Genomic DNA, 17893 nt, shown 5'->3' on the forward strand with positions numbered 1-17893 from the left:
GAGTTTTTGGTTCGTCGACGCTGTCAGGTATGGGTAGAGAGGCAATTGGGTGAGGAATGACGAAGGACTGCGTAGCATCCAGACGCATTGCTATTGGGTATATGCTCCACGACCCTCCGCGTCGCCCCCGAAGGAGAGGTTCATCATTAACATACGAACTAGAAGGCAGAGATCATTTGAAAACATGTTGAACAGAGTAGCTGCGAATATAAGAAGTTCACAGGAAAGAGTCGGCGACCTAAGTCAAGAATATAAAGAGCTGTGTTGTTGAGCTTTGCGCTTTGCATTTGTTTCCGTTCCCTTGATTTTTTTTTTCTTTTCTTTCTTTCCTTTTGGGAGGGATTGCTCGACGATATACGGGTGTATCCGACAGTATTAAGCGGTACAAGGGGGTTAAAGGAGGCCCATTCATAGACTCGTATCGTGGGAAACGTGCGAACTCGAAAGATCACTCAATAAGGCAAGATTCGGTGGCTTCATAGAACATGTTCTCACCAGCCTCGTCACAAGCGAGATCAAACCAGAGCATCATGCTCAAGGCCCGTTTCACATCTTCCCAGGAAGATAAGCCACTACGACGTGTTGTATCACGAAGAGCCGTCACAAAGAAGGTCCGCTCAGTTGCATTTTCGAAAGCTGCGATGCCACCGAGGCTCAGGATCCAGATGAGTACGACACGGGTGCTTGAAGATGACCAGAGCACGGAAGCGTTCGGTTGGCAAAGGACAGATTGGAGTTGCTGCGCTAGCCTGGGGAGGGGAGTGTTATTTGCGGGAATCGGGAAGACAACGCCGACGGAGAAAATCAGCATGGCGATGCGACAAGCCTCGTAGATGGCTTCGTGGCTGGGGTGGGAGAAGGTGGTGGAAATGTCCGCGGCAGGGGGGACAGAGAGAAGGGTGTATTGAGTGAGGTTGCGCTGGTCGGCGAGCAACGAAGTGTCGTATGGGCTCACCAGACAGGCTCCCACGATGTTGATATAGGCGCGAATCGCTTGCATTGCCTCGGCCATTTGGGAAGTGATACCGATGCCTTGTAATCGGCCGAACCCATGCTCGATGTCAGATGGGCCAAAGCCAAGAAGCTCTTGTATCGACATGCTGGTGCGACTCTCGTCCAGTGCACAGAACTCAAAGCCGGGAGGCATACAAAGACAACTGGCAGTCATGATAGCCGAACTATATAGTGGATTTGCTTTGGTTAGCAAGCCACAATGGCGCAAGCCGATGATGATAGGTCTCCAACGAAACGGAGTCAAACTTACAAAGTGATTGTTGCGCGTAACCCATCGAGTTTGATGTTTTGTAATCCGCCTCGAAGCTTCACCAGTTGCACCAACCCTCGAATGTGGATCATATTGGGTGGGAGATGACCGTAGACGTCCAACCATTGCAAGCGTTGGAAGGGGGCTTTGAATGGGGTATTTCGATTCTGCGCCGGACTCGCCTCCAGGGCTTGATGGTGGGCCATGCAAATCACACTCAACAGCACTGCATCACTGATCGCGCGGGTCGGATCCCGGACGGCTTGGTTAATCAACTTGATGGATTCCATCTCGCAAAGCTGCAGCACGCGCTGCTGCTGAGGCCCAAAGGTGGAGTCGGGTACCCAATGCTTCAACCATTGGACTCGTTGATGGCACAAGGAGCCATACATGAACGCGGTAAATAGGGCGGGGTCGGATAAAGAGAGTGGAAACCAGGTCTCGCCGGTCTTTTTGAGTTTGCCCGGTTTCGGGATCAGTCCTGGCCAAATCACTGATATGCCTGCGAAGCCGAAAAGAAAGAGTCAGGAGAACGAGTCAGCGGTACTCTGATTGGACCCCGGGAGGGGGGGGGGGGGGAGCCCTGAGAAAATCGGCACAGGAAAAGGGGACGGTACGCACAGTAGGTTTCACTCAAATTCACAACTTCGGGCGAGAACTTCGAGGGTAAAGTGTCGAATGGATCCAAGAAGCCGGAGATCTGGGGTTCGATGCAAGCGGGTTTCTTCCATGGGACGACAGCGGTTGGCTCCTTGGAGAAATCGGTGACGCTGCTGGAATCATCGCTGCTGGAGTCGCTGGAGTCGCTCGCATGTGACGGCGGGAACGGGGAACGCTGCCATTCCCGCGGGGGACGAGGGAGCCCGGGGACGGCGGCAATCGCCCGCCGGGAGGCATATGGCGCGGGACGGGACACCAGAGGATAGGAAGATGGGCTGACATGGTCGCTACTGGAAGAACTGGAGGTGCTGGCACTGGACAAGGGGGAGACGGAATCGCGAATGGTGCGACGGGCCGCTCCAGGCGGGGGTCGTGAGGAGGATGAGGAGGAGGAGGAGGAGGATGCGGATGCGGATGCGGACCCTGGGTTTGCGCGGTCCTTGGTCTGGTCGGAGATCCATCGACCAACATGAGCTCGCACCAATCGTTGCGCCTTGAGACGTTCTGTTTCCGAGGCCGGTCGGGCGTTCACGAAATGGATGCCGTCTCGTTTGCGCGCGGCGTTGGAGGGTTTCTTGCGGGACGCCATCTCCAACTCTTTTAAGCCTCTAGAGCCTCCCTGATCATCGGCGCAGGACGCGAAGGTGAGAGGGCGAAGGAACCGTGGTCGGCATCCTGGGTTGCAGGATTCGACGGGCGTAAAGGGGTTGTGGCCGTGTATCGGAGAGAAGGAGGAGGAGGAGGTGGTGGTGGTGTGGTGTAGTTGAAGATGGAGTGGGAAGAGGGAGGGGGGGGGAAGAGAAGGAGACAAGCGACGTAAAAGGGCGCGCGAAATGGGGGGTGGGCACGGACTCGGTACGGCTGGCGGGTTTGGCGGTTAGCGGTTGGCGGTTAATAATACGAAAGCACCTGAATACCCTGAATACTCCGTGGAAGGTAATTCGACTCTGCGTTCCAAGGTCGGTCAATAGGTTTCAATCGGTCGGTCGATAGGTTGATGGGCCGATGGATTGGAGGGCCGAGTATGGTTCACCAGTCGAGGGGCCAGAACGCGTCTACGCCGTCCAGTAGTAATTTAGAAGTCGAGTGGATGGGGTTCGTCCCGGGGCCACGGATCGAAGAAGAATCAGGAGCCTATGGAGTCGATGGCGTCCACGGAGTCCATAGTTCAGGCCGGTCGAGCAGCGAGTGGAGAGAGTGGACGAGGCGACGAGTGGCGGAGTATTACAGTATGATAGTATGATAGTATGATAGTATTGTAGTATGTATAGTATGTATAGTATGTATAGTATGTATAGCATGATAGTATGATAGTATCACCGCGCGCGGCCACCATTCGGCAATCTCGAGGTAGAGTTAAATAGACTTTGTGGGTGACAGTCACTGCAGAAACATCAAACATCGAAACACGCTCGATCAACGCAGGCCTCTCTCTTCTCTCCGTGATATGTTTGGTTATCCTGCTCTCTCCTTCTCTCCTCTCCTTTCCTTTCTCACTTCTCACTTTGCCTTCTCTCTTCCTCTTCCTCCTCCTCTTCCTCTTCCTCCTCCTCCTCCTCCCTCCTCCCCTCCGCCCTCCACCCCATCTGCCATCGCGCGACCTGTCTAGATCGGTATACTTGACTTAGTGATCCCCCTCATCCCTGTTCGCGCCAAACCGCCCCAGTGGAGACAGGGTCGGGCGTGACAGCTCACAAACCAGGGGCCCAACTTATCGGGGCTCGCGACAAGTGGCCCCCTCCCCCTATATCATCCCTCCTCCCCTCAATCTGTGGAAGATTGATACCCAGAAGGATCTGATCAGAGGTTTTCTCAGGCTCACCACCTCAATCCTGCATTCCTGCACCTTCACCTCCACGAACCACGAACCACGAACCACCGGAGGCTTTCTCGGCTTCTCGTATTCGTGGGGGTGGAAATATCCCCGACTGCCTTCCTGGAATCGCATCCCCCGATCGGCTAGTCCCCCTGCGACCGCTGATCGCTCGCCAAATCAAAATGCTTCGTCTCCACATCTACACCGTCTCCCCTACAATGGATTTTTCCTTCATCTTCGCTCTCACTGATCCATCTCCCTCAAGTTCTTTATCTATCGACGCCTGGACCCTAATCCTGGAACTCAAATTCCAAATTCGGCCTTCCTCGCACCTTTCACAACCCTCCGCGCCCCGGGAGAGAGTCAAGGGTGGAGCAGGCGGGAAACCGCCAGAGTGATCGGGTCCATGACGAGAGAGGTCCCCCGACGTCCATCGCCAATGACTTGCAGAGGTTCATCCCGGTGGAGCCCCCCCCCCCTGGCTGAGCACTACAGTCGACCCAAGCACTTTCTTTGAGCCCGTCTCTTTCATGCTGCTCCCCCCAAGCGTCGCTTGGGCCTCCTCCCCTGTCCCAAGGTTTGCAAGCTCTCTCCGCCACTCAGCAAAGGGGAAAATTCCCCCATTCCGGCCGAAATGGCACTGCTAACCCGGGCTGGGGATGCCTCAAGGGGTCGGGGGCGTTTGTCCAGGGCTGGCGTCGGCTTTTAGTGTGCTGCTCTCTAGTCATTGCTCTTCCCCCTCGCTCCCCGAGACAAAGTGATCGCGTATTATCATTCCCCCCTCCCGGAATCAAATCTTCCCTGATCAAATCGAATCGACGCATCAGGCTCACTGAGCTGCAAGCCTTAGTGTTGTCCCCCCAGCCCAGCCGAGCCCGGCCAAAGGTGCGCTACTTCATCGACCCACAAATCCGGGTCATCGTAGGCACGGGGATCGCTCCTGCAGGTGTGTTCGAAAGGAAAATATCGCGACAGGTCTCTTCTCCCTAGTCTCCAGATTCCAAATGCCAGATTCTCCCGATTTCCAAGTCCCTTTTCTTTTCTTTTCTTTTTTCTTTTTTTCTCTCTTGTTCCCTATTCCCCGATATTGTGAAACACGAGCAAGCAACCGTGCGCACAAGGGAGCTTTTGGTTTGGAGTATCCATGGTTCGGCGTCCAGAGCTCGGGATAATTTCTTATTATTCTGCTCGCTCGCTGCACTCTCATTCGAGAAGCGACGCCCGGTACCCCGGACGCGATACATCACCGGACCCCTCCCAACTAACTCAAAAGCTCAAAACCCCTTCACCCGGTCGATCTAGACTGGGGACGTGCCAGACCACCCTCTTCCCCCACCCTCGCCAGACAAAAAAAAAAGAAAAGAATAGAAAAGGAAAAAAATAAAAATAAAAAACAAAAGAATCATAAATTGGCAACATCATCATTTCCCCAAATTACCACCTAGTCCCAAATGAACAGGTCTCTTCGTCCCTGTCACAGCTAAACCCTTCCGGCGCGCATTCTAAGCCCCCCCCCCCCCCCCTCCCAGACACAGGGCGATGGGCCCGAGCGGATCTCTAATAATCTTAAACGACGTCCCTCCTCGTCAGCGTTCCAACTGCCCGTGCTGTTCGAACCCCCCCCCCCCCCCAACGCGTCCCCTCTGCACCCGTCTGTCCTCCCTCGGAGCTACGTTCGTGGATGTCCATCATCTCGGAAATCCTGTTCTGGTCAAGGGAGCGGTGGAGCAGAGAGGAGAGGGTGCCCATGCTCGTAGTGTTGCACTGCATTTACCACGTGATATCGGACGCGAGAGAGGGTCTGTACTGGCACAGGGTGAATTGCTTTGGATGGGTACATTCGAAGTAGACGGCGGTCTGGCACAGTAACATCGTACGTAGGTACAGAAGTACAAAAGAAGTGGGGGGGGGGGGATGCGGGGCAGGATAAGGGACAGGGGAACAGGGGGGTTCTATAGATTGCCTCGGTGGGAAAGTACATGATCTACGGCGAATACAGTGGACGCTGCCCCACCATCAAGGCAAGGGATGAAAGACGAAGAGCGACGCTGTATGTACTCCACAGTCCATGGAAGATAGAAGATAGAACTATTATACGAAGTGACTTATGATATCGAAATCGATAGGTACAGAAGCTGCATTTCAATTTCAAGCCTGGCCTTGCGACTCGTCCAATCCCAGGATCATGGGAGATCGATCGGGGAAGAGGGGGAGAGGGAGGGAGGGGGGAGGCGCAGGGCAGGGGGTGTCAAACGTATGTTGCAAAAGACAAGAGGATATCACAGCCGCAAATAAAGGACGAGAGAGAAATCAACGACTATTCAAAATTCCAAAACTCAACCAATCGGCAACAGCTCATACTTGCCACTTTCGCCGGTCTCCGGATCGCGGTACGCCTCGAGCGCCTTTTGGACGACCGCCATGTAGCCGAGGACTTGCTCCTCCTGCCAGCGGCGGCCGACGACCTGCACGGCGGTAGGGAGGCCGGCCATCTTCGTGGCATCGTAGTGTTTCCAGGCACCGCGGGAGATAGCGTTGTCGGCGCCAGCGCGCTTCAGGGCGGTCTTGTAGGGGGCGACGAGGGCGTCGCGGACGGCGTCGACGTGGCCGACAGGCAGGACACCGGCGGAGTAGTCCAGCAGATTCCAGAGGAAGGTGTAGCCACAGGAAGAGACGGCGTCATGCATGGCATTGTGCGGTAAGGCCGGGGTGGCGTTGGCAGGGCAGAGGATGAAGTCAAACTGCTGGGGTTCGGCGTCCCACCACGCATGCCAGGTGGCGCGGAAGCTTTCACGGCGGGCCACGAGCGGCCATAGAGCGGCGGAGGACTTAGGGCCGAAGTTCTTAATCAGGGTAGCGAGGACGGTGTCGCGCTTGATGTATCGCACGTAGAGGTAGTACAGGTAGCGCAGCGGCCGGGGCAGGTGGGCGATTCGGCTGAGTTGGTTGGCGCCGGGGTCAGAGGGCTCGAAGCTGCGAAGGTTGGCATTGAAGTGGTGGCAGCCATCCGAGTTGAGGAGCTGCGAAGCAAGATCGAGACCCGTGAAGGGGTCTGCAGTTGCCGGGGGTGTGATCTCGGTCACGGTGTGGCCGGCCTGGGTCAATGCAGTGACAGTGGTGGAGATGGCGCGTTCGATAGCGGGAGTGGGAGGGACGACACCTGGGAGTGGGGAAGCGTCAGGAGGAGGCAGAAGAGGAAGAGGAAGAGAAGAAGAAAAAGAAGAGGAAAACCCGATGGAATGGAGCGAGTTGCAAGAAACAGGAGAGGCACATACCATCACTGCTCATTAGCCCAATACGAAGAGGCTTGCTCTGAGCCTCGGTCTCCAGCTCACCACGCCAGGAAATAGGGTGGACAGTGTAGTCATATTTCCAGGGCTGCATGCCGATAATGACCTTGGTGAAATAGGTGAGATCGTTCAGGGTACGCGCCATTGGGCTGAAGACACTGGGAATGCCCTCCTGGCCCGCCATGCTAGTGCTCACTCCCACCTTGGGCCACCGACCAGTACTGCATCGCAAGGAGTAAATACCACTCCAGGCAGCCGGAACCCGGACCGAGCCAGCAACATCAGATCCGATACCAATGCGACCACCTTGTGCCAGCAGCGCACCTTCGCCGCCAGTTGAGCCACCGGGGGAGTAGCCAGGGTGATGGGGGTTCAGGCAGTGGCCCCAGAGGCCATTGGCGGACTCAAAAGAGAGAAGAGTGATGGGCAGGGCCGTCTTCGCGTACGGCACAGCTCCTACAGCCAGCTATCAGCAACATTAACCACTGTTTTGTGCCAATCTATGGCACCTACCGGCATCTTTCAGAAGCCTGGTCATGGGGCCATCTTCTTCGAAGGGCTTGCCGGCCAATGCCGAGTAGCCAAGAGTGGTATCGAAGCCCTTAACTTGGACCGAGTCTTTTAGTGAGATGGGGATGCCCGCCAACGGTCCCTTGAGGTTGACATCGGATTCAAGCCAAGATTCCGCCTCCGGGAGTAGAAGTTCGGTGATACAATTTGTGCGGTTGTGAGCCCTCCTGGCGACTTTCCCGTAGGCCCGGAGAACACTGAGAGGAGAAGTTGTCGAGTTCTGGATATCCTGGACTAGTTCCTCAATGGGCTGATCGAGAATTTTCCTCTCGCTCGGGGTGATGCCAAGCTGATATTCAAAGGGCAAAGAGGCAAACCGGGCCTCTCGTTCGGCCCGCTTTTGGTTGCTGGCAAAGGTTGTTAGCCAGAGCAAATCTACAGGGAACGCATGAAGACCAGCTTACCGTACTCGGCGGTACGTGAAGTAATCGAAAGGGGGAATCATGATGGCGTTGCAATGAAGAGAGAGAGAGGAGAGAAGAGCGGCGGTGCGCGCGCCTTTTATCCGATGGCCTCCAAAAGTCCCGACTGCAATGGGCTGCGGGGGGGAAAGTGTGGAGAAGGCGATAAGCCCCGATAACGCGGGTCCGGCTGGAGACGGCGGTGTTAAGTCCGCTGGGACGTACGGGTACCGGCTTGTGCCAGGAACTTGAGAGTTCGGGGAGATCCTGGTAATTCTATAGACGGGTTTGTAATCCCCTCCATCCCGAAATCTTCATACTCCGATCGACTTCTCAACAGGCCGCAAATCGAATATTGCGATGCCAACTACCGATCCGAGCAGGGGGGGTCGAGATGCCTGATACAATATCCTGATAAGCCCATGTATGACTATTCCAGTTCCAGCAGGTCTAGCCGCCGCAAGATAAGCACGATTACAACTGCAATGCATGCTCGAGTGGTGTAATATTATTTTCATATTCATAAAAGCTATATAATAAACTCTAGTAAAATCAATCACGCCCAAATGCCAAAGCCGCCCTGGAGGTGCGGTGGGTATATCTCCAGTAATACAAAATTTTCCCTTTGCATAAACGAATCCCCTCAAAAGAAATAAAACGCCGATGGAAGCCGATGAGGTTGGCCCCCGAAAAGTACACCCGCAAACCATGCATACATCGCCCGAGATGCTCCTCATTCGAGATTGAATGGCGGTCTGGGAAGCTAGGGCTCGACTGCTTGCAGCCAGTTGTGTTTGGCGAGCCACCACACGATCACTCCCCCGGTCACCAGTAAGATAATGAAAAAGAAAATAACGAAGCCCCAGATCAGTGATCGCTTGCGCTTACGGCGCTCACGCTCGAGCCAGGAATCTGGTTCCCTGGTGAAGATGTTAGCCTCAATGCTTGGAAGATCATGGTAATGGACCACAATTTGCTTACTTCACAGGTGTCGAGTATTCGACATCTTGATTTTCTCCCTTGGCTTTTTCTTCGAGATGGACTGCTGTCGAGAAGCGCTTCCAGAAGTATGGATCCCGGACCAGGGCCATCACGGTGATTGGTAGGGATCCTGGTGTGCAAAGATCGAAAACCAAATAGATTTATTCCAAACAAATAGCTCTAGTCACCTAGGGGGCTTGGTGACTGATGTCTCCGATCACAAGGCTTGGTGGACTATGACTTCAAGCGGGCTTGGGCGTCCACTGGTGGGTAGGGTGGTGATACCTCTTGATCGAACCAATTTGTGATTCAAGGGACGCAAAAGCTGCCGTTGATTCTGCAAGACTTGCACGGAGATGCTCAAGGTATGGATGTAGATGCGCAAAAGCTCAATGTAAACAGGCCAGGAAAGTGAGTGTCTAGCAAGGGTGTAAGATAGGATCAGAGATGGGAAGATTAGATTGGGAGGCGAGCTGCACTTAACTCCTCCGGCAAGAGGGGCTTTACGATCAGATGCCGTGTGTGGAATTTGCAGCCCGTCTCATTGAGGCTGGAAGAAGCGAGGCAGCCCATAACTCGGGGTGCCTGGTCTTGTGTTGCCGGGCTAGGATATGCGACAACTTCCTGGAACTGCAATGGAATCAACAATCAACAGAGCCGTTAAATAGTGGATCAACTGCCATGGCTACCATTAGTCCAATCAAAGTCCAGGATACTGGCTGGAAAATGCCGCTGGTGGATATGGCATGTCGATCCGGAATGAAGGGATGATCTCTGGAGGTCAATTGGGGGTGGGATTGGCGGTGGCTGGAGCCGAACCAATAAAATACCATCTCGCTATGTTCTGGAATGTAGATTGCCGTGATCAATTTTAATGTGGGATGGGTGGTTGGTTGTTGAATTATCGTGGAGCGCCACGATCATGTCGTTTGATCTATCTAGCGATCCATGCTGGGGATTGGCTGGCAATTAGGGATTCGCGTACATATGCGATCAAGCACATCGGAATTAAACTCATGCCAGATCTTGTATAAGAACTAAGATTTGAACACTTACTCCAAACTTCTCTCAAAAGGTGGCTTAGCTTCACAAAGAATATATAAAAACATGATTCATCGAGAAGACGGCGATCTTGGACTCTTGGGGCTCGAAATACGTACTTCGAGAAGAATATAGTAAAAGGCTTTAGAATCCCACCGTGTCCCTATCACTTAATTCAGTTCAGTATTAAATTATTCTTACCTTGGAAGGTAATGCTGATCTTGTCGGTTCTGATTGGTCGTGGTGGTTTGTACTGGATATGACCTCGATCACATCACATGTAATGGAAATAGCAGATCAACCTTCCAAGTGATCGATCAGAAAACCTCACACTGCCACCTTTTGTGTTATGTATATATATATATATCTTTTTTATTTTTGTTTATATTCTCATAGTATGTTGTATCCTTTGATTTGAATAATGGTTGGGTCAGGCGTTGCCGGCGAAAGACATGTTCCCGGCCCCTCGTTCTCCCATTGACTACTAAATCACACAGAACAGCCCCACCAGCATGAGCTGACTTATCAGTAGCTTTTAGTTTTTAGACATCCTCGTCGTAATTTCCACGCTGTTTTTGATAATTCAACTTTTGTGAATGATAGGTAATGTGGTGCTCTAGTTTGCCTCGGCTGTTTGTGCGGGTGGATAACAAAGGTATCATAATATTTAGAAGTCTTTCAGACAGGGGTAATTAATCTTTCCTATGGTCCAGTTAGGGCAATAAATAGTTATCACTACAAAGAAACCATGTTGAGAACCCGTTTTCGCTAGTATTGCCATCGATTTTCTTTGTCTAGTCCCTCTGTCTTTCTGTCGCCCCTTGCTCATATAAGATTGAGTTCTGTACAATTCTCTTCCTTTGGATTGGTTTCGCCACTTTCTCCTTGACGCTTCAATCTTCAACCCTTCAATTAAACTATCTTAACAACTGAGAAAAAAACATCATCCTTGACTGAGTCATAATGGCAGGAACTTCCAGCCAGCGGATGACAGTCGACCAAATGTTGGAGAGATACGGCAAAGGCCAAGTGGAGCAAGTCTTATTCATCCTCGATTTTGAGCAGTAAGGCTGTCATTGCTCAGCTTGACGTCTCTCAACTAATTCGGGGAATAGGCACAGGAATAGAACCGCTGCAAAGTTCCAATCTCAGCTCGAAAAAGGGGATAATATAGAACTGGTTACCAAGTTTCTCGAGACTTTCGAAAGAATCACACCCCCGGGACGTCCGTAAGTCACCCGCAGCATCAACAATCCTACAGAACGTTGGTTGACTATCAAGATAGATTCGACCCCGACGAGGATCCAAGCCTCTCTCCCGATGTTCTTTGGAGAATCATGGCTCTGAAGTATCAGTTCAAGGGCGGTCGTAACAACCTCGGGCTGTATGGCCAAGATGAAATACACGAGTCGGTCAAGGTGAACATCGATGCAGTTCTAGCTGCATATCGCAATGGGGGCTTGGAGGTTTCAAAGGACATGATATCAGTGTGGTGGGCTGGGAATCTGGTGAAGGGTCCGATGAAGCGCAAAGACTGGAATAGAGATAGCCTTCCAAGCGACATGCCAGAGTGGCGAGAGAAGTATGGGCCGGGGCTGCCATGGGTAGAGGATGTGTGTATCTTCGGTAGATGAACATCTAGCTCTTGGTATGCTGACTTAGAAAAGGTAATTCCGGAGCCTCAAATGTCTCAAGTCACAAGCCTAGGACCCATTGGGCCTCTTCATCATCATTCAGTATGTAACTCTTTAGTCTCCCACCTTTCATGATCTGGGCAACTGATATTTTCCAGTACAATCTCAGAGTTAAGCTCAAAGGGTGGAATGTTGGAGATCCTGAAATCAACATTACCAATGTTCTTGATGACACCGGATCCAACTACCTTGAGTTGTTCCTAGATGACGCCGCTGCTTTGATGCTTGATTTCAACACGTACCCGTACTTTGGGGCTCCTGTAATGGCATTAACCGCAAATGGGATTACTTGGTATCATACCTTCCAAGTAAGGATATCGGTTCTACGAGGAGATTTTTCACTTTTTGGTGTCTTCGGAGACTATTGGTTCGACGCCTGGGCTGTCCTCCCACTAGCGACTTACTCTGGGCAATATCGTTGCTCTGGTCCAGCTTTACGCTTAAAATACTATACCGCCACTAATCCAATGGGGCGAATGATGATCTCGAACAACAAGTCTGGACTGAGGGGTCTTCCCTGAGCCAAGAATCAGGTCGAAGGAATCATTTGACCATTCTATTTAGGATGTCGTCGCGTGCTGCATATAACTGCGAGATGTATTCTCTTTTCTCTACTGACCGGTGATTTTTTGTGGCGCTTTCCAGGTATGAGGGAGGAGGTATACTATCGTTTTCGTTCCTTTCGTCGGGGTTTCTGGGAATGCCTGGGGGATGTCTGGGATGAAGGGACAAAGCGAGAAGTATATTAGTCGCTCAATTGAATGAAATCATCACCAACTAGAATTTAAATGATAAAGTATGGGGTAGACACCTGATATTATTATTTTTTTGGCTCCGGTTCAGAATTTCATATAGCCGAATCCGGACGGTTTGCCACTCGGCAAGATTAAACTTCGCCGAGCTGGCCTGCCGGTTTTCATCATCGCGCGGTAGCAACGCCAGCTTTTCCGAGAATTTCTCCCAATCCCGGTATCTCAAGTGTTTTAAACTCGTTTCGGCAACATGAGATCCTCCTCGAAAGCAAAGACAGATGTGGTAATTAAACGGCAGAAGAAGAAGTCCATTGCGTAAGCACCCCAGCTGGGCCCACACTTAGTCTTCTCACTCATGCCAAATCCTCAGATGCCGTCGATGTCATACCCACAAGATCAAGTGCTCCGGAGGACAGCCTTGTACTAAATGCCGGACTGCAGGGTGTGCTACCGAGTGCACTTATGTCAATCGGGATCGACAAATCAAGGTGCATGAAAGGTAAGAGGGCCCAGTGGTCAGGTCATGCTTGAGACCGCTGCTAATCCGAATCAGCTATATTGACCAATTGGCTGCGGAGAATGAGCGCTTGCGGGAACAGATATCGCATTCTCCAGTGTCTGTCACCCCCAGTGATACTATAAATGTCCAAGGTTAGTCTATTGTCCGCAACTCAAGGTAATCCGTGACTTACTCAACTTCTAATTAGGTCAAACACACACAGCGCACCTCCCTGATGCAACGACGCAGGTTCAAAATCCAATGCTTGGAGAACGGGCATGGTTCCAACCATATGATCCATCTGCTCCACCGATTTATGTTGCTGAAGCAGCGTGCACGGCCTTTGCCACACGACTGCGCCAGGTTTTGACTAAGGACAAAACAACCTCGCATATGGCTCGTACCCAATATACATCCGAGGCGACTCTGATGAAAATTCGCAATCCCGCAATTGAATGGCCAACTCATGCACAGGCCCGACTATTAACCCAAATTGTCTTCAACCAGGTCAGTCGAGTCTATCACCTGGTCCTCCGCAAGTCTACCCTTGAGGAGCTGGATGAGGCATATCGTACAGAGGGCTTCGACGATCCAGTTATGACGTGCAAGTTCTTTTCTCTGTTTGCTCTTGGGGAGGTCTACTCCGCTCGATCGAATTCGACTCTTGATTGCGGTGTTCCTGGCGCGGCGTACTATGTGAACGCGATGACGCTGATTCCCATCTTGCCCGAGCGCCCGAGTCTGACCCACATCGAATCCATCCTTTTATTGGTATGTGTCTATTTTCACTCCAAAATCGGGGGCATTTAACCAGGGCTAGGCTTACACCTCTAGTCTCTTTACTCGTATTTCCTAAATCGTCGACACTCCGCATTTCTACTGGTGGGAAGCGCCATGCGACTGGGATTGACCCTGGGGTTGAACTACGATATCCCCGAATGCCAGTGCCCCAACCCCGTCGATCGTCAGCATCGGATCCGCTTATGGTGGGCGATTTATGTCTTCGATCGCATGTATGGGTCTAAAGCAGGTTGGCCTATCCAGATCGCCGATGACGATATTAACGTGGAGATGCCGTCCGATGTCCCCGGCGACATACATGACGAGCAGTTTTCCGATACAAAGTTCCTAACTGCCAGTATCCAATTAGCGCAGATCACTGGTCAAGTGATTGAGAAGGTTTACAGCCGTAAGAAACAGCCTGATTCATTTCTACAAAGAGAACAGAAGCTGCTGATGTCGCTCAAGCAATGGGCGCAGGCATTACCTCTGCACCTTAGGCTGAATCGCGACGGGCCGATTCCCAAGAATGTGATTTCGCTGCATCTTCAATTTAACCAGGTAAGCCCTCGAGTTCATAGTGAACAAGCAAACATTAGCCACGTGGGACACGACTGACGAAGGTGGGGGGCTTTTTCGCTGCAGTGTATCATTTTGGCGACGCGACCGATTCTTTTGTATAGCCTCATTCAATCGCGCGATTCCTCGGCAGCCGGTGAGGATCATACCTCGCAGAGCCATGCGCAGACACTTAAGACGCTCAGTGATGCATGCATTCATGCTGCAAGGCACAACCACTCACTGACTGTGGACGAATGGATCAATGGATCCTTACCGATCTTTGGGTACTTCTATGCCCACTATCTGTTCTCTACGGCCCTGGTCATGGTAATCTCTAGCCAAATCCATCCCGATAACTATAGCGACTACGAGCTGTTTGAGACGTCCCTCGAAATCCTCCACGCTATGAGCGACCACGGAAACTTGGCGGCAGCCGAGTTCTACGACAATCTTGAATGTGTGCGACAATGTATACACCAGAAACAAGGCTTGGCTACCCATCAATCATTGCCAGCGGTGCCCAGTCGCACCTCCGAACAGCCTCATCCCACGCCGAATCTAGGTTTGCTTCCCGATCAGCCCGAGAGGGGCCTCAGCGACCTGGGTCTCCCAACCGGTACCGGTCTTCCGGAAACTAGCCTGCCCAGCAATATAAATAACGAGATGATCTTCTTGGATGAAAGCATGGAAGAATTTCTTGCGCAGCCCGACCTGGACTTTGGGCCGCTGGATCCTTCGGGGATACCGATCAATGTGGCTGACGCGGTGTATTCTTGGCCGAGCTTCTCGCTGTGGACGGCATGAGTCGGTTGAAAATGGAACCTGAGCAACAAATCAAAGGAAACTACTGGCTCGAGGCAGGTTGCAGGCATCGATCAGAGTGCATGATGCATGTCGATAGCGAGGAGCATGATATTAAGGGCGGGCCCTATATAATGGCATAAGATCCTATCAGACCCGACTGTGCCACAGCAAATATTTTAAGCGCAGTTGAGAAGTGACTCAACCTCAAGCGAGTGGCCATCCGGTGCTCGGAGAGGTCCCCTCGTCCACGAATAGTCATAGTCAGCAGAGTCGTCAGCCTTTCCTGCCACGGTCGTATTGCAGATCGACCATAGTGTCCAGAAGCGGACAGTTAAGTGTAGGCCCTGCCGGTCCCTCGTATGATGACAGCAGGTGAGCCGTCAGGCCCCTTTGGGCTGGCGATGACCGCGCCAACTGGCGTCTTTGGCCACCTGTGGGTCTCACCTGAACATCATCTCCGTCGTCACTGCTTCAACCTGATCCACGCTGCTGTAAAGGGAGAACTGATCCAACCAGTGCCCTCTGCTGATTCTGGCAGCTGGCATCTGTCAGTTTCTTGAGTCATTTTATACTGTTCCCCTCTTGCTCCATCCGGGTACCGTGGATTGTTCGCGCCCTCCCCGCAGTGGGTCCATGTGTGTGCCTGACCGCCCCTCGCTGCCTGGGGATGATCCTCGAGCGCTGTGCCTTTATTCTGGTCCTGGCGATGATCCAAACCTCGATTCTACATCTACATGCTCTGAAGCCGATCGTGCCAGCCCCAGCCCTGCCATGCCTTCCACGGCATCCCACTGGGGGTCACTCATCAACCCGGACAAGAGCCCAGCGCCGCTTTTGGAGCAGCTCTGTCTCGGGATTGCGGCGCAGCTGATGGTGAGTCTGAGATGTGAGCCCAAGGGCAAACACTGAGTGATGATCGGAGCTCTAACCCTGTGTCTTAGCCGTCGTTTGACTCCAATCCGACGACAGATCTCACCCCGGACCGGCTCGCGGCCTTCTACAAGAAAGTCGGCGGGAACTATGACCCACTTTTTCTAGACACGAAATGCCAGTCGCTCTCGTTCATCTACCAATCGCTCGGATGTTTTCACAGTCTACAGCCGTCGAAGAACCCCTACGAGCCTCCTTCGATCCCCTCGCTGTGTCCGAATGGGTTTGTACGATGGCAGACCATTCAGTTGTTGATGGACCCGGACGAGCACTGGCGCTACCTCCAGAATGCCGTCAGTCAGTGGGATATCGTTGATGCAAAGGGCGATATTTTCCCCAAAGATATTCCCCGCGATGCCTTTCCCTCTGAGCCAGATCCGGAGATGTTGCAGTGGCATGAAGGAGTGAGTCGGCGGCTTGAACATGACTACGTCAAGAGGAATGTACAGCGCTCGTCTCCACCCAGTGCCGGCAGTTACCACTATCACTTCAGTGGAAAAGATCCGCTGCCTGACGAGGAAGACTATTTCTCGAATCCCTCGCGTCATGCTGGATCAAGGCGCCATGAAAACTATGATTCAGATCGGCCGAGTCGACATCGCAGTCATCGCCGCCGCCCGAGCACAGAAAATCACATGTCCAGTAGACGAAGACCCGAGTCGGCATACTTCGCACGACCAGATGGTGGCCGATCAGGAGTGACATCTCCGCGAACACAGTCCCCGCGACCCGATCTGCCACCCCGCTCGAGAGGTCGAGATCGGGCAGGTGGGTTCAGCCGCCCGCTGAACCCAGACTTGGAAGATATGCCAGACTTGGAGGCATCCGACCACTCGCCTCGGGATGGTCACCATGAATCGAAATCGAAATATCGGACACGCGCCCACAACCTGTCACCACCACCCAACTCTCGTGCGCGTCGTCATTCTCACGACGCATACACTCGCAAACCAGCACGAGATCTGTCCCCAGCAGCTCCCAGAAGAGCTCACGTTAGTAACAGCCACGAGCCTCGATCGTCCAAGGCAACCAATTCCCGACGTGAAGGGGAGGGTCGCTCTCGGTCTCGACATGATGACGTTCAATTCCGTGAGTTCATCTTCGATGGCCCAGTTCCTGCACCAGCCCCCGACCCTCCGCAGTACACATCTGTTCCGCCGCCTCGTTCAGCGCACCGGCATTGGCTTCATATGGACCGCTATGCCGGCGACGATATCCGTAGGGGCAGCTTCAGCGGGGGAAGTCCAGCTGGCAGCCGCCCAGAAAGTGAAAACAGCTCTGAACGACCTCGTTCCTTTAGCAGTGCAGGTCTCCACCCACGAGGTGCACGGTGGACAAGCCCCGTAAGGGGCCCTGTTCCGAAACGATACATTCCTACCACGCTAAACGAGGATATATATGACATGCCCTCGCCAGCGCGGCGAGCACCTTTATATGACTAACGAGCTACCATTATGACTGATTCCCTCACGTGTTTTTCCTATCCGCTTCTGGCTTGTGATTCATCCTCCCCTCTCCCCATACATATCTCTTCTCATCTACTGCTGTCTTCCATCAATTGACAGTCATGACTTACGATCTATCCTATAAGACGCTTTCCTTTGGCGCTGGTTTTGAAGCCTGACCGAGTTTTTTGGTTCATTTCTGTTTCTTATCATGCTTTGCACTTTCTTTTAACCTCGGGTTCTGCCCACTGGGGTATCCTCGTGTACCACCTCCGCTTTCCCTTTCCCTTCTCCAACAATACGCACCTACATCCTCCATTCTTTCAGATTTGGAATGCAGTATGCAATATAAATTCTTTCCCTAAGAAGAAACCGTAAAGTAGAATATGCTAGTTCTGTTGGAGG

At 52.5% G+C, this 17893-nt stretch overlaps 6 protein-coding genes across 6 annotated transcripts; 3 read left to right on the forward strand and 3 right to left on the reverse strand.

Moving 5' to 3' along the window:
• Positions 1 to 448: 448 nt before the first annotated feature.
• On the reverse strand, positions 449 to 2513 carry N7462_000109 (uncharacterized protein; the record flags this gene model as incomplete). Its single annotated transcript, XM_057071835.1, has 3 exons — positions 449 to 1178; positions 1265 to 1766; positions 1886 to 2513. 3 exons carry the CDS (start codon positions 2511 to 2513, stop codon positions 449 to 451), a joined length of 1860 nt encoding a protein of 619 aa, XP_056938365.1.
• A 3563-nt stretch (positions 2514 to 6076) lies between these two features.
• On the reverse strand, positions 6077 to 8045 carry N7462_000110 (putative acetamidase; the record flags this gene model as incomplete). The annotated part of the gene is made up of 4 exons (XM_057071836.1): positions 6077 to 6900; positions 7016 to 7486; positions 7544 to 7947; positions 8005 to 8045. 4 exons carry the CDS (start codon positions 8043 to 8045, stop codon positions 6077 to 6079), a joined length of 1740 nt encoding a protein of 579 aa, XP_056938366.1.
• Positions 8046 to 8764: 719 nt separating this feature from the next.
• On the reverse strand, positions 8765 to 9092 carry N7462_000111 (uncharacterized protein; the record flags this gene model as incomplete). Its single annotated transcript, XM_057071837.1, has 2 exons — positions 8765 to 8921; positions 8983 to 9092. The coding sequence occupies 2 exons, from the start codon at positions 9090 to 9092 to the stop codon at positions 8765 to 8767; spliced, it is 267 nt and encodes an 88-aa protein (XP_056938367.1).
• Positions 9093 to 10986: 1894 nt separating this feature from the next.
• N7462_000112 (uncharacterized protein) lies at positions 10987 to 12238 on the forward strand (the record flags this gene model as incomplete). The annotated part of the gene is made up of 3 exons (XM_057071838.1): positions 10987 to 11087; positions 11285 to 11636; positions 11816 to 12238. The coding sequence occupies 3 exons, from the start codon at positions 10987 to 10989 to the stop codon at positions 12236 to 12238; spliced, it is 876 nt and encodes a 291-aa protein (XP_056938368.1).
• A 481-nt stretch (positions 12239 to 12719) lies between these two features.
• On the forward strand, positions 12720 to 15113 carry N7462_000113 (uncharacterized protein; the record flags this gene model as incomplete). The annotated part of the gene is made up of 6 exons (XM_057071839.1): positions 12720 to 12784; positions 12840 to 12968; positions 13023 to 13120; positions 13177 to 13739; positions 13803 to 14309; positions 14394 to 15113. The coding sequence occupies 6 exons, from the start codon at positions 12720 to 12722 to the stop codon at positions 15111 to 15113; spliced, it is 2082 nt and encodes a 693-aa protein (XP_056938369.1).
• A 633-nt stretch (positions 15114 to 15746) lies between these two features.
• Positions 15747 to 17485, forward strand: N7462_000114 (uncharacterized protein; the record flags this gene model as incomplete). The annotated part of the gene is made up of 2 exons (XM_057071840.1): positions 15747 to 15986; positions 16055 to 17485. The coding sequence occupies 2 exons, from the start codon at positions 15747 to 15749 to the stop codon at positions 17483 to 17485; spliced, it is 1671 nt and encodes a 556-aa protein (XP_056938370.1).
• Between the last annotated feature and the right edge of the window lie 408 nt (positions 17486 to 17893).

This window comes from Penicillium macrosclerotiorum (assembly GCF_028827735.1).
Source record: "Penicillium macrosclerotiorum strain IBT 26536 chromosome Unknown utg000001l_segment0_segment0, whole genome shotgun sequence".
NCBI lineage: Eukaryota > Fungi > Ascomycota > Eurotiomycetes > Eurotiales > Aspergillaceae > Penicillium > Penicillium macrosclerotiorum.